The sequence below is a fragment of the Zonotrichia albicollis genome, chromosome 5 (genome assembly GCF_047830755.1).
Source record: "Zonotrichia albicollis isolate bZonAlb1 chromosome 5, bZonAlb1.hap1, whole genome shotgun sequence".
Taxonomy (NCBI): domain Eukaryota; kingdom Metazoa; phylum Chordata; class Aves; order Passeriformes; family Passerellidae; genus Zonotrichia; species Zonotrichia albicollis.
In genome coordinates, this window is record NC_133823.1 from 38,959,009 (window position 1) to 38,975,139 (window position 16,131).

The 16,131-nt window shown below is 35.8% G+C and overlaps 1 protein-coding gene across 11 annotated transcripts in view; it reads right to left on the reverse strand.

The window, feature by feature from the left end:
* FAT1 (FAT atypical cadherin 1) overlaps positions 1–16,131 on the reverse strand; it is a 103,017-nt gene that overhangs the window by 35,407 nt on the left and 51,479 nt on the right. For 6 of the 11 annotated variants that reach the window (XR_012580463.1, XM_074541424.1, XM_074541421.1 and 3 more), the window contains exons 4-8: positions 14,761–14,822; positions 11,668–11,997; positions 10,948–11,158; positions 8,700–8,768; positions 6,613–6,752 (exon numbers count right to left, since the gene is read on the reverse strand). Coding sequence is in view for 9 of the 11 variants with exons in the window: in XM_074541424.1 (XP_074397525.1) it covers positions 6,613–6,752; positions 8,700–8,768; positions 10,948–11,158; positions 11,668–11,997; positions 14,761–14,822 (812 nt within the window). In the remaining 2 variants the exon portion in view is untranslated. Of the gene's footprint in view, positions 1–6,612; positions 6,753–8,574; positions 8,769–10,947; positions 11,159–11,667; positions 11,998–14,760; positions 14,823–16,131 lie in introns of those variants that run through there. The other 5 variants (XM_074541429.1, XM_074541428.1, XM_074541425.1 and 2 more) reach the window with 3 other exon arrangements.

Here is a 16,131-nt window from a genome sequence, read left to right on the forward strand (position 1 = left end):
AGCAACACACAGCTAAATTCGGGTTCTTTATGTGCTGCACGTACAGCCATGCTTCTATCCATCCAAAGGCTAGGGGCTTTATACACATTTGTTAAGGGCTATATATAAACAGGTTTTTAAAATAGGGACTTACAATTCTGTAAGTGGGTTAAATTACTCTTTGGAGACACTTACTGCTTTCCATTGCTAACTGGTGGAGTCTGCAGGTGTAATTTTGACAAGGTATCAAACCGCATGCAGAAGAAACTAAATTAGATGAATCCTGAGAGTGTCAAATAATTAGGAAATGCTAAGGCTCTTGCTACAGGAAGAAGAAATGTCAACCTTGCAAAACTAGCATCTTACTCTAAAACTGAATAGTTTGGCACACTGATAAGATCCCTTGCAAGATGTTGCTATGGAGACTAAGGAGTTTGGTTTTGTCACGGATTAGAAACAGATTCAAGAAAAAAAACAAAGAGTTAGACTAACTATTGACTTTCAGTGGGGAGAAATATTAATGGTACGTGACCCAGGATACATATTAGGACAAGTTTTTAAATACATTAACTAACAAATTAACTTGGAAAATTAAGAGTAAGTATTACATAAAAAATGTGATCTTTTTACATTGTCATGATTAAACAGGATGCAATAAACCAAAATCTTGTATAAATGAAATACATTATAATGCCTTGTGGAAGAAGACAAAAAGTTCTAATACACTTACAAAGTATTTGAGTAAAAATAGCTGCTCACTGAAAAACTGTGCTCAGGAAAATTAAAAATTATACCAAATGAAGATGAACAAACAATTTAAAAAAATATAAAGCCCCAACACTCAATACAAGTCAAACCATAAAAAAACTTCTGCATAAATGAAAGTTTTAAAGGCCATATACAATTACAACACTTCATTAATGGATAATGTGCTTTCAAAATGAACTCATCACCAATTATTTTATTAACTTTCCATCACCAAGAAACTATTAAGGCCAGACTCATTAAAAAAACCCCACCAAAGTGAAAAGATGAGGTGTCAAATGCAATGAATTTAAATTAAAATCTCTATCTAATTTCATGTCTATTTCCACTCCCAAATGAGGAAACACAGAAACATAGGTTAAAATTGGAACTGAGAAGGTTTGCAACTACAGAGCAATTCTGTTAAGCAAATCTTTGGAGCAGAAGACATGGCCACCTGTGCTGTTGGTAGTACACAAAACAAATAAAGAAAAATAGCATTACTAGAATGGAGCACCACAAAATCCCCATGCAAACAACTAAGTTAAATGCCAGGAATGTAGTGACTCTAAAACCAGCATCAGTACCTACAGGACTAGCCATATATCCAATGAACCAGCTTAACTGAAAAGTGAGTTGTTGATCAGGATTTGGCATCAAATCTGGTATTAGCTAGGGAAGCAATTAAAATGACACATAAGGAGAAATCCTCCAGAAAGTACTGTTGGGGTAAACAGATAAGGAGTTAGCTCCTCAAAATGTACAACATTATTAAATTTGAATTATTAAAAAGAATATTGCTAAGAAATACACATAGTGACTCAGTCACTACAAAGGTTTAGCTCAGGTATTCCATTACTTGTCACACTAGTTGCAGTTTTCTCCACACTGACAAACACCACAAATACACAACTTCATATATTAGTGCAGTCATTTTAAATGTATGCAAAACCCAAAGTTTCTTTCAAACTCAAGAGTTTTATCTACACACTCTAGGATTCCTTTTTCTCTCAGTGACGTTATTACTTTATGCCCCTGCACAAATTCTGGTGGACAAGCATGATGTGACCCGATGGGTTCCCTTTTGGTAACTCGTCTAACTTGGCACACTGGGCTGCTTTAATGAGGGCAGGGGGAAGGAATTACCCCCTTCTGTTTGACACTCACTGGTGGGAAGGTAGATTCACTACCTCCACTCCTGCAGTACAGGAGAGACACCTTGACAAAATGAAACAAATCCAATGAGAGAGAGGTCATTAAAATCAGTGGGGATTGAAAAGCAATCTCTCCGCAGGGAGGACGCAGGAAAGAGAGCCAGACTCTCCTCAGAGGTGCTCAGTGAAAGGACAGGAGGTGATACCCACAAGCTCCAATAAGAGAAAATACAACTAGACTTAAGAGAACTATTTTTTCAAGGAGAGTGATTAAACATCAGTATAAAAGCAAGTCCAAGGGAGAGGTGTTGTGCTAAGTCAACCCAGGCAGTTACAGCAAGTCACTGAAAAACTAGGCAACTTTGCAGTTGGATTTGCTTTGACCAGGAGTTTTAACTAGAACTCCAGGGTTCTTTCCAATGTGAACTATTAAATAAATATTTAATAAATTTAGTAAGGAAACCCTATTTTCAATTCAGGAGTTCTTACTGAGGCTAAGTGACAGGTGCTAGATGTGCAATTACCTTTTAATTGTAAGAGGACCAAATTTTCATGTAAACTGGTAAGACATTGAAGTTAAAGGGAAAGCACTTGCAGAAATAACTGTGAGTGCAGTTTTAAAGACCCATACAGAAAAATATGGTTTAGTGTGTCTGAACACACGAAGAACTTGTGTTATTCTAACATAACATGCAGTATAAAATAAAACTAACTTTTGAGCATTTCTCAATGAAATGACAAGATTCAATTCAAATGAAATATGCTAATATTATCTCTTAAGAAAGAGTTGCACATTAAAGAGGCACAATATAGAAAAGCTTAACATCAGCAGACCACAACGTGATCTTTGAAACAAAATGCTCTGGAACTAAAGAAGCTTCATTTATTTTGCAAAAATATGCAAGGGCTGTGTTGCACAGCTGCCTTCTGCCCACAGATCCCACTGAGAGCAATGTACACTGGCTATAAGAGAACAAAGCAGGATTACTTTGAGGAAGGACTTAAAAATCTATTAATAATCTGACAGGTGAAACCTAAATTTGCATAGGGATGTACTGATTGCTAGTAAGAGGAGATATGTGCGATTGACAAAACACACTCAATGTGCACTATTTAAACATAATGTTTGGATTTTAGGTTACTTTAATATCATTTTTCATTTACTGATTCTGTGTGGAGTTTAAAATCTACTCCTGTCCCACAATTACATTACAGTTACATTGGCATGTTTATATAATTTTCATATATAAAAAGTTGTATTATCCAGAGATGATATAACTTCATTCCAGCTCTGTCTCTGTAGAGCAATGTAATTGCAAGCAAAATTACAAGCAAAGATATAGTAAATGAAGATTATTCTATACTGCATTCCCAAAATATCATGTCCATATAGATTTTGCAAAAAAGTAACATTAAATATTCTGCAATAGCAAAGCAATAGGTAAAATGCTGCAATTAGCTGTAAACCATCTGAAATATTACTTTCAATGCTATATATATCGATTTCTTTCAATGACTGCAAGTGGCTATAGCTAGAAACAGGACCATTTCTTTTGGTTTTCCCCCAAAAATCAATTCAATAGTTCATTTATCACTACTTAGAGCCTGTGAATAACATTTTCTGCTTCAGTACATAGGTACGCTGACTTGTGGGATTTAGTTATTTAGTTTCTGCACTTTTATTTTATTTTTAATCATAATCCTTCCAAGCCTGACACTAGTATTTTCTAACATCATGTCAAACACCACTACTGTAGGCCTGGAATTTGTTTGTCCTTGTTTTGCCTCATGCATTTGGCATTTAGATGCATGCAAAATTCTAATAGACTCCACGCCTACTATAGCTTTATTTTTCAAAAAAGCTATTTAACTGAAGTCCTGAAAGAGTCAAATGCTCTACAGATGTTAATGGCCTGAGGCCAGCAAATGCCTTCCAGTTTAAAGTCAGATTCAATACACTGCTTTTACACAGTAAGGTTTTCATTTCTTGTGCCCCTCCCCAATTTCTTGCAAATGCCATTTCCTTTTTCAAATTAAATGTAAAATTACTTACTCTGCTGTTAATCAAGATCTGTTAAATTGGTTATATCCAGTGTTTATAGCAATTACTTTGTAAGCTAAAAGCTCTGTATGGCATATTGTTGTTCCTCATGTATGCACTCAGAATTCAGAATTTCTTTTGCCTGTCACTCCATTTTAACTGTTCATCAGCTCTTAGAAGAATCCAATGCCACATCAGCACTTAAACTTCAATCATCAGTATTTTTGCAGCGAGTAATGGAGTTTACACACTGGCAGCCATAAATCACACCTTCAAATTTGATTTTGTATCAACATTTTTAACCCCCTAATTTAAGCCTGATCTGAAATGCATCTTTTGAGGAATAGTCCTGAGGATTATTTTAACAGATTAGTGCATTTGGGTGGGCCAGGAGTTATGGGGGAGATAAGAGAATCAATTAAAATCAGGATCATGCACCAACAGTTGCAGAGTTTGAATAAATCCACACCTCAATCTAATACACCACACTGAGACTCCAGCAACAACAGTGTAACTTGTGCTTATCCCACGAGTAGGGCAAAAGAAAGACAAGGCACAGGAAGCCTTTGTGCTTGTTTGTAACAGAAACCACAGTCCCTGATCCTGCCAAGCCTGGGAGAGGAAGAGAAAGACATGAAAAACAATCACAGAAAAAGCAGTCACAGAAATTACAAATGTGAGACTACTACTCCAGTTCTTCTGGAGAAGAGTGCTGTGGGGTAAATGTTTATAATGATCACTTAGCTTTACAAAATGTTAAAATAACAAATTCATTTAAGGAACAAAAAGTACACTGTGCATTCCCCAAGAAGAACTAAATGAATCACATAACTCAGAGGAAAAGAAGGGGTGAGGGTTAAAGTAATTTTCTGACCTTCCCATTCTTGGTTGTTCTAAAAGACAACGCAGATTATGGTTCAACTGTGACAGCCCAGGACATGTGCATAAATTCAGCTATGCCAGCAGCAGCACTGGACAGGCTATCTGCATTCACCAAGGCCCTACATTAAGCCTTGCCTAGTCCCCAGGCTACCCCAACACCCTGTATGATGGCATCTTTGAATGCATTTTTGGTAGTGGGGGGAAAGTGTGTATGGAGAAGCCTCTTGCTGTCTTTTGAATGTTAGCTGAATTTGTGTTTCCTCTATTTTTTTGTTCTGAGAAATTCCTGCCTTCTCTCCAGCATCCTGTAATCACTGGAAAAGAATCTGCTCAATATTTTTACTACAAGTAGGCGAATTTAATAAATTTACAGCAGGATTCTTCTCCAAACTGTTTATGGTGGTTATCAGCACCAGAGGCAATGGCACCACAGTTATGATTACAGAAAGCTCCTACTGGGAAACACGTTGCTGTCTTTGAAGAGTCATGGTCTAGAAAAATCACTCACAATTGTCACCTCTTAAGAGAAGGCATTTCTTAAAGGAAATTGCTAAACTTGGTCACCTTCCACTATCAAATTTACTCTATCTCACCTATCAAGCCTCCAGACATGCAGCCACCTCAATAAAGATTCTGTTTAAAATCCTTAACATTGACAAAAAACATCTTCTGGCTAAAAGCAGAAGACAACATATAAGACATTAGAAAACATTACAGAAAAACATATGCACTGCACAGAAGCTGAACAAGAAGAAATTGTATTTGTAGCACAGATCTCCATGTACAGGAAAGACAGCAGCAACCCACTTATTGTTCTTTGAGTGCCTGAAGGGAAGGTCAATGATAGGGGTAGGTAATACAGACACATCACTGTCCAAGCCCAACAGTCTTTAATCAGTAAATAAAACCTTGCCTTTCTATCTGTAAGAAAAGAGAAGCTCCTCTTTAATCATGGCTCTTCTCACACCAACCTCAGCTAAGCTGTATTCTCAAATATATTCAGGTTCTGGGATGGGGAAAGACACTAGATGGGAAAAACAGGTGGGATATACATAATAAACTACATTACTATGAAATAGACAATACTGTCACAAAAGGCTTCTGCAGCTTTAAGTGAACTTATTAGTCCAACTGCAAGAATTGCCACCATCAGAGAGAGCTTCAGTAAAAAGGTAATTTTAAAACATTGGTCTGTCTGAGGTTGCTGCTTTTTTGGAGATTGCTAAACAATCTCTACTTTCACCAAAACTAAAATAAAGTATTTGGGAGAATACAAAGAGATGTTATAATCTAAACCTTGTTTCTATATGTACACTATGCAGAAAAAGCAGCTTAGTTTCTTGGATATTGTACAACTGGTCATCCACAGATCTTCCAGGGAAGGGGAACCACAAAATTTTAAAATAGTTGTCTTTAAATTTCAAGTACAGTAATCACTTCATGTGGTGATTTTGGAGAAGCTTGTAAGGAGGAGTAATTCAGATGAGTAGTATAAATCCTTTTCTTGTAAGAGAGTCATGCATGCAGGGGCTTAGTTTCTGTTCTCATTTATTTAGCTGCAGGAACATGTTATAACTTAAAAACTGTTGGTTCAGACTACAGTATAGTAACACACCACCTTTACACCTAAGCCACCAAACAACATGGGTCTGTGAATATCAGAATTCACTTCTATTTTAGACAAAGTCCCTAATTTGAACAAACCATGTTCATTGCCTAGGATTAAAAAAATGGTGAGAAGAAAACCCAACAGCTTCCCCACTCTCCAGCTACATACTCTTTTTATAAGTGCTTCATCAGAAAGTTTATTACCTGAGTGCTGATAGATCTGGTTCCATCTGTTGCTTCTACTGTCAAGTTGTAATTTGATTTCTGTTCTGCATCAAGGGGTCTTGCAACAATGATAGTTCCTGTGCCCTTGTCCACATCAAATCGACTGTCATAGTTGCCACCTTGTTCAGGAAATTGTGAGAGGGAGAAGTTAATAAAATGCATTATTGTATCATCGTTTTTATGTATGATCATGTTCTGTCTTTCAATGCTTAATGAAGGTGGAAATATATATACATATATTTATACATACATTTAGTTTAAATACTTTAGGTTTTTTTCCTGGTAACATGATATGCTGCTAATAGATATTTAAAACTGAGTAGTATTGGACAAAGCTGACTTGCCCAGCTTGTGGGAAGTCATCAGGGGCATTCTTATTAGCAAGATTCTCTACTTATAAAAAAAAAAACCAAAACCATGGAATTTAATGATTCCATACAGCAGGAAATTGAGAATTACTACATCAAATGCAATAGTTTCTTTTGGGAAGATTATCAGCTAATAAGTGAAAAACATACTTTTTATCAAAATACATTAAAATCCCATTTGACATACAGTCAAATTTTTGTCTTTTGGAGTAAAATACATATTATTATATTCATATATGATTATAGATAAGGCTGAAAAAGCTGCAGTACCTCCAAAGGATTATCATTGTAATGTTGAGCATCTAAGGAATTCACTATCTCAGTCTTACTGAGACAGAATAGTACTAAATGTTTAAATGTCCAATGTTTAAATATGGTCAAGTTCCTTTTCTGAAACTAATTATCTTAATTTCCCTTGTGAAACTTTCAAATTACTCTTTGAAATATAGTTAAATAACTGTGTAGATCAATAGCTACACTCAGTTGTTTAAACATTTAATTGATCATCATCTTGCCACTTGGAGCAGACTGCCCTGAGAATGCAATGTCCATTAAGTCCAAATACTATTAGGGATGATGAATACTGCCATTTAACTACAATTGCTTTAGACCTCTCAATAAACTGCCTAAAATGGAAGAATCAATTCTTATTTTGGTCAAGCCAGTGCTAGATATGGCAAACCAGTTTTTCCTAATTATGGGCATGTGTTTTTCTAATTATATTTTACAAGGCTAGCAGATAGCATTCAGATATCATCTGAGTGCTTTTTTTTCCTTTAACAAGATTATACATGCTAAGCTTTGCAAATCACTAAATGCGTTTTATGAAAAGCCAAGCTTAGAACTGAGAGGATGAAGTTCCAAAGGTTGCAAATTTGAACTTAGTCCAAGAAAAAAACAGTAAATACTAAAATGAGCCTCCATTCACATGTAAAAAGGATTTCACTTTTAGAAGGTTCCACTGCATGACAAACATATCAGTTTAGGAAAGATGGGCTGGATTCTGCTTCACTGGATTTGAGATATTTGGTAATGACCAACATCACATAATTTTTCTAGTTCAACTGAAAGCCAACTCCTCTTTCTGGTCCAGCAGCAGTTTCTGAATCACTCAAATGGATAGAAACTGGACATGATGAAAGGCAGCAGCTTTTTTCTTAACATGAATTTTTCTAATGGTATTTGTGTAGTATGTCAGTTTTAGAAGGTGAATCTAGTTTTTCCTTTCATAGCTGGCAGGCAAAATCATTTTCTCAGATGTCTCAATGAAGTCCTCTACATTTTAAGGGAAGAGTAAAGTGAGTGAGCATGAATTGGTTCAGCCACTTTTCCCTACACAAGGACAAGCTCTCTAACCAACATTTTTCCCTTCCTTACCAAGAAAATCACCAGGGCCTTGCCTGTATTTATATTAGCAGTGATATCTGGTGATCCGCTGAAGCAGAACTCAACCCAAACTTCTGCATCTAGTACACTGAAGTGTAACAGCAACAATTTTGGCCAAAGCCAAAACTGGATGCTCAGAATTGATGCTGTATAAATGTAATGATGACAAAACAAAACAAAAACGAACCTGTCACAAATGCAACCGTGAGCACTTTGATTTCCGAAGGGTTAATAAAATAAATAGTTTATAAATGTACGCTTTCATTTCAGATCTCATAATCTGGTAATAAATTATGTGATCTCAGCAGATACCTTCTGCTGTACAGTTCAGGTCACAAGCCATCTGTAAGATGTAAAATACTTCACTAGCAAGCTTGTCTCCTGGCTCAGCCAAAAAGAAAGAAAGCATGGAAAGCAAGCACAGAACACAAAGGAAAGCTGTCAATCAAATTCATTCATGCTATTAGAAACAGTAAAAGAGGGTGGTAAAGTGACCACCTGTAAGAGTAGCCCATAACTTCACAATATGATCATATATCAAATTTTCCAAAACACTTATACTAAGAAAACTGTCAAAATAAAATGGTTTATTTAACAATGTTTGGACAAGTTATGCTCTTTCCCCATGGAGTTTTCTGTATATGTCTTTCTAAAAAGAGCACGAAAAGATCATTCATTTTCTGCATTTGGCATACAATAAGAATATGTAAATGTCCAACTGTGATGCACACTTAGAAGGAGAAGATCAAAATAATACTATCAATTAGAATTCTATTCAGATGTACACACTGTTCACAGTGCTTAACAACTGAGGCATGCTAAGAACAATAGGAAAGTACATCCCCAATTTAATTAACAAATTTTGCTAATAAAAGGCTCCAGAAAAAAAATCACTGCTGTACTGCGTTCAGATTCCAAGAAGCCTCTGAGGCCTATTCTATCTACTCTCTTTCATCTCCATGAACTGCTCACCTTTCTCTGACAATGTCATTTTCTTAACCTTTCCTTTAATGGACTCATTTCGGTCCACAGACACTTGTTTGCTATGGATTCCCTAATTCAAATTGGAGTACACAATACCTTCTCATTTCTCCTGCTCAGTTATTTTTATACTTTCTGCTTTTCTACTCCCACATCCCTGAGTGTGTTTGGGAGAACAATGAAAAAGTAGCCTCAGTTCCAAAACACATCAAATGCAGAACTTTGCTCCTATAAGAATGCAAGAAAGCATCCTCACTTTTTAGTCCCTCTAGAGAGCTGTACAGATCTAGGTTTGTCTAAACACCAACACTTTTTATCAATTATAATCTATTTGGACAGGAACTTTTTTTTTCAAGAATACATTTAAAAGAACCATTTAAAATTTATATTGTAATTCTGTAAGTATTTAATGCATTGGCAATGATTATCACTTTCATTACAGATTGTTCATGCATGAAGCATGATTTTAGGGAAGAATTGTATCTGTTTGCATGTCCTTGAAAATTTTTTGAAATTTGGCATTTGTATATTCCTGCTACATGTGTTAGTTTCATAAACCTTATTTTTAACTGTTGCTGTTCTCAGTACACCTCAGGAAATACATACCAGCAAAACAGATGTTTAAAATACTTAAATTATTGAGAAATAAATTAAAATAATAAATTAATTAATTTAAAATATGCTCTTCCCAGCAGCTTAACATCATAATAATGGCTAAAGTTCTCAGTAATAACCAAGATGAAAAAGATCCTTCTCTTGTGAATGTAGTAGAAAAATCACAAATCTATCAAGAATCTGGCAGACTGAGAGAAAGAGTTCACTTAAGACTAGAAGCAGTTCATTACAAGGCACCTCTCCTGAAACAAAGCTATGCCATTCTCCTTGATTCTAACACACTTAGCACAGAACAGAACTTGGTTTTACTATCAGCTATGCAGTGAACACTGAGTATTACTGGTGCTTGTAAGTCTAGTGACTAGGTCTGAACTTCAGAAAAGTACTGTTAATTTTGTTACCTTGAAATCAACATGTAGTCATTATTACTGGTTAGAAATCGCCTTTCAATAGTAGAGGTTAAGATATGATTTAGTAGAAAGAATATGTACAAGAAGAAGATTGCTGGGGTTAGGAACATTGCAAGCTTTCCTTTTAGTACTGAATCAAAGGACAGCAAACTGAGTAGCAGCCCAGAGGAGAAGAAATCCATGTGATGAGTAAAATTTCTTTTTGAGCGTACTATCCTGCTTTGCAGAAAACTAGCCTCTCACTTCCTTTCCTATCATACAGTCTATGAGATTGACTTCATTAGTTTTCATTGAAGCGACTCAATATTCAGAAATCAATTTTAAAACTGCAACACTGCAGATATTTTGCAACTTAATTTTCATCTTTGATACAGAGTGGCATTGATAAAAATGAAATAATTTTGACTTATAAAATCCACATTTGCACTTAAGGAATGTCAAAACCTAGCATTATTTATTTGAAAAGTGATTAAAATCAAGCTGCAATGAGCCCTCCAGTATCTCAGACTCCATGCATTTGTTTCTAATAATAAAGGCCCTTAAGGCATCCTTACCCGTTATGTCAAACCAAAGTGGTGTTCCAAGAGGTTCAACAGCTATTACACCAATCATGTGAGCAACTGGGTCACTTTCCATCACCGTAAAAGAAAAAAATGATTCCTCAAAATAAATAGGCTCTGTGGGTGGGACGGGCTTTGGAATCCATTCTATGTGAAGCCGCGTAGTCGAAGATTTTTGTGGGCGACCATTATCTACAGCTTTAATCTGCGAAACAGACACATCTTTTAGGCCACAGGATCACATAAATCATTATGTCACATAAATAGAAAGCAGTAATAAGCTCCAAGCATGTTTGCTCGTGTGAGATATTTCCACAAAGGTTAAGTGTCTCTCAAAGTGCCACTTGCCCTTCATTATCTGGGCAGCAAATGGAGAAAAAGTATGCAGCACCTGATAGCAGCACAAACTGTTACCATAAATTCACTTTTATTTTGCTTTCTTCCTGAAGGTGAGTCAAACTGACTGCTTATGTTCCCTCATCACATAAATTATCTGCCAAGTTCTGGGAAAGAACGGCAGTTCTTAATACACAATATAAACATCTCAAATCATCCCTCAATAAAAACCAAACAAACACACAAAACAATACTTCTGGATTTGTAGAAGCTTTCTTCCTTCAGATACTGCAGTCACTCACCTGTCAGCTACTGAATAAGAAATGAACAGATAAAAGAACATGTTACATATTCATGATATACAGGATTTTCACTCACTGAAAGGATATCGTAGTCCCTTGCTGCAGAAAACTTCTTTGATGAAACCACTCCAGTTTTTGGTTCAATAAAGAATTTGCCATGTTCATCACCATCTTCAATGCTGTAGGAGATCTCTGCATTGGGGCCTTCATCTTTATCTGCAGCAATAACTCGATAGATTGGCTCTCTCCTGGCAGCTCTCTCTCGCTCAGGCTTACCACGCTCCGGAAGCCGAATTTTGTAGAATTTTTGCAAGAATTGAGGCTTGTTGTCATTCTCATCTAAGACCTTCACAATCACCCGTGCAATTGTTGATTTTGCAGGAGTACCATTGTCTGTTACTGTTACCTGTTTTTATCAACAAGGGTAAAGTTAGAGCTCAAACTTGCGCCTTCAACAATGCTCCTCCATAAATGAGGTTTTCCTACAGCTGCCTAAACAGCTGTACAGTTATCCCCTAACTTCAGTTAAAGCACTTGCCTAAAGCTATTAAGTATTTACAAAAGGTACTCAAAAGTATATTCAACTATTATCCTAATATTTTGACACGTTTAATGCAACATGAAACGCAAATATTCATGCTCATCTCTAACAGATGGTGATTTCCACATATTTGAATATCTGTTCCCTTTAGGACTTGTAATGGAACACCACCACATACCTTTCAGTTCACAAAAAAAACCCAACCACACCCGATGAGAAAATAAAAGCATATCCCAAATGAGGGATGAAATACATTACAAGGCGAATGGGATAATATGGCAATTAACATAAAATTAGCATTGCCCTGAACCAAGCAAATAACAAAGGCAAATTTGAGAAACATCTATTTGATTTGAATGAAACATCAGTTTTGAAGGCATTACTGACGACCAAGAGTACACTAAGATATGAGAGAATAACATGAAGCTAAGCTAAAATAAATGCATAAGAAAGTGTGAATTGGAACTCAAAAAACACAAACTGGGAATAAAAAAATGGGGCATATTAGTTACTATTATGTAAGTAGAAGTTCAATCAAAGATCAAATTTAATACTAAAAAGGAATAAAACCACTAACCCATCTGGTCAACATTTCAATGCTCAATTAATTAGCTTAGCACTTGAGTCTGTCCACCATTCTGTGCATTTCCAGCTTTCTTTCCAACCTATTATCAGAGTTGTAAACATAAAACTAACACATGGGAAAACGGCTACTTTAGGCCAGGCTGTCTGTCAGTGTGGATCTGTAGTTAAGAGCTCTTCTGTCACATATTTCACAGACTTTTAGTTAAAACTTTAGCAACCAGTTGGGATTCAAAACTAACAAAGAATAAAGAATTATAAATTACACCAGTAGGCAATAAACAATGTTCCAAACTAAAGAGCAATGAGCTTAAATTGCTATTTTATACAGAATGATGAAAGCAGGAGGATTTAGGTACCGTTAAGTGACATTGCAATCCTAAAAATAAACTTTCTGAGTTCTGTACATGTTAGCTTAAGGTTATAAAGTTAAGCTTAAATTAGCATGACTGCAAGCAGACAACTGCCCATAACAGTACACCATGAGTGTGACTTCTGGCATAAGTTTTGGCCCAGAACAAGTAGCACACACATGTTGTTTAGCTGCAGCCTGAGAATTCACACAATTCAGACACAATTTTCAACATGTGGTCACTCTGTTCCAGGGATAAGGTATAAGCAATCAAAGCCATATGGGCCATGTCGCCTCAGGATCAGAAAACAATCCACAGCTCATTTTATTTACTGAAAAAAATCTAATTTAAAAAATACAGTATAATATATAGAGAAGTAAAAATAATGATTTACCAATTTTACAACCAATATACATAGCAGTGGTCAAGAAATAAAACATAATGGACATGGAGTGTTTTGGGAAACTGAGACAACCCGATCTGAGGAGGCAAATTGGAAAAGAGAATTATATAATTACTTTAAAATATACAGGAATATTATGTCTAGTACTATATCAGATTTGCCATTTAATTAATTTTGTTACTATTACTTCTAGAAACACACTGCAGAAGAAATTCTGCCCCACTGCTACTTAGGTACAAAGCATTCTTTTCAAAGCTGATACAGAAATTTAAATAATGATAAAAAAATTGGTCCAACAGCTGCATTAATCCAGCTCACAATGCACCAAAGGGATACAAAAGGCCCAGGAAGACTGCACATATACTGCACATATACTGCAATTATGCAAAAGGATAGTTTGTGCTGTCAGGGAATAAATACATTCATCTCCACGCCTCTGCAGTCATTTGTCTCCTATTGGAAGTTTTGAGTAAGTCTACAGGTGCTTCTGTGTCTTTAACATTAATTTGGCCAACTCCCATTATAGTTTTTTATCTGTCATCCAGGACAAGAGGCACAATAAACATTCCAGATAAATCTTAGGACATAAGGATCACTGTGAATATTAAGTCTTCATTACAGGAGAAGTACCACACCATTACACTGCTTGACAACATTGTGAAACTGGATGACAAAGTTCTCTATGTGTTTTCCTTTCAGGTTGTTTGACAGACAATGACAAAAGCTCTTAAATAAACTCCAGGCAATTGATTAAATGTAGTTAAATAAAAGCATTATGTCTCAAGTTTCATCCTCTTGGATTCGGGCTCTACAATGCATGTCTTGCAACTGATGAGACTGGTAAAAATGTTATGCAGAAAAATAAGGCTACTCATATACTATCCTCTTGCATTCTCTGTATTACAAAAACATTCTGCACTTCTTTTGCAGACGCCTATACTCAGCAAAAGTTAGGCTGAAATAACTATTCCAATAATTACACAGGAAGATAAAAAGAGGAATCACACTCCTTTTAACAATCATGCCTTTGTACCATTTGAATGTAAATCTTTGTTTTGAGATACAGAAAAAAAATTGCATTCAATCTGTACCTTTACTCTTTTTTAGCAAAAAGCCTCAACACACAGTTTTTATAAGATAGGTGGTTATCTGCACTGCAACATAATGAGCACAGAAAGAAATTACTTCTGAAATCCACTTGTTTGAATTCTTCATGGCAAACTTAATTCTCTGTAAAAGAGCAACGAACTCACAGTCACTATTTCTTGGCAATCTAAATAAATTATTTACCTCCAGTATGTGCTCTCCCTGCTGCTCTCGGTCTAGTTTTCTGGATGTGGTTGTAATTAGCCCTGCAAATGTAAGAGAATAATTAATCAGATCCTTCAAGAAAATCATCTGAATGAAGGTTAGGTTAAATCAGCAGTTACTGGTATCCTCAATATCAATTTCTTCTTAGGTGGCCACTTCCATTTTTGTAGAATTTATGCTTTCATTAAGGGAAGGGGTGAGGGGTTTCCAATCCTTAAAAGCTGTGAAAATATTCTTTGCAATCTGAAAACTAAGCTGTTTTAACACTTAAGACAAACACAGTTCAGTGTTCCAATACACCTGTGTGTGTTATGTTTCTGACAGAGTAATGAATGCAATTTTCCCACATGAAATCTTGTTTTTAAATGCCTTTTTCAAAGGGTGCTGAGGGACATTAACTGAATTAATTACTTATCTCTTGTGGAGAAACACCTATTTGTAATATTAGTGATAAAGGCAAAAGAAGGATAACCTGAAGAGATGCAATAATAATTGAAAAAATAGAGCAATTTGTTCACTTAATTTCACAATGACAAGCAGTCAAACAGTTGCCCTTGACAATAGCAGAGAAGAACCACAAGTTTTTGATGCATGATGCTACATTTTATCACAAGACTCTGATACACTCCTGATGCAAGATTAGGAAGGCATGATGTTTTTTCTTTAAATGAAGGAAATCACAGAGAAAGAAGTAACAAAAAGACAGTAAAACTTAATACAGAAGGATCTTATTTGAGTTCATTCTCCCTAACAGTTAGTTCAGAATTTTAACTATTGAGTTTCACAAAAAGTAACCTTGCTCAACTCTCAGTTATAGCAGAATGATTTGCTGTTGGGGGAGTTAACGGTGCAACGGGTGCAGCTACATGAGAATTCAGTTTCTTTAGTGCACAAAAGCAAAGAGCATTAACATTTTCAGAGGTAAAAGTTGGCCCCACAAATACCATTGCTGTATTCACATGGTACTGAGCCTGTGCTAGTAAATCTTGCTAGACCCAACCTGGGCTTTCATGAAGCAAACTCCAAGATTTGGATTTGCCCAGCTTAAGCAACTACTGAGCAAAGCATTCCATATTCTCTGAAGCAGCAACGCAGAGGAAAACGCAATGTCAGAAGACATTTTATGCAACTATCTCAGCTTTTGTGAGAGGAAAGCATTGCCACCTTGATCCATAATGTCAAACTGGAAAACAGAAAAGCAATTACCCAATGAAGAATGAAATAGATCAAAATACAAGTGGCATACTTCATGTTCCATTTTCTAACTAGAGAATAAGTTTTTTATTAATATGACCTTACATAAGGAAAATTAAAATCCACTTAAAAAGTTTTCAAAGCTTGTCTGCTACA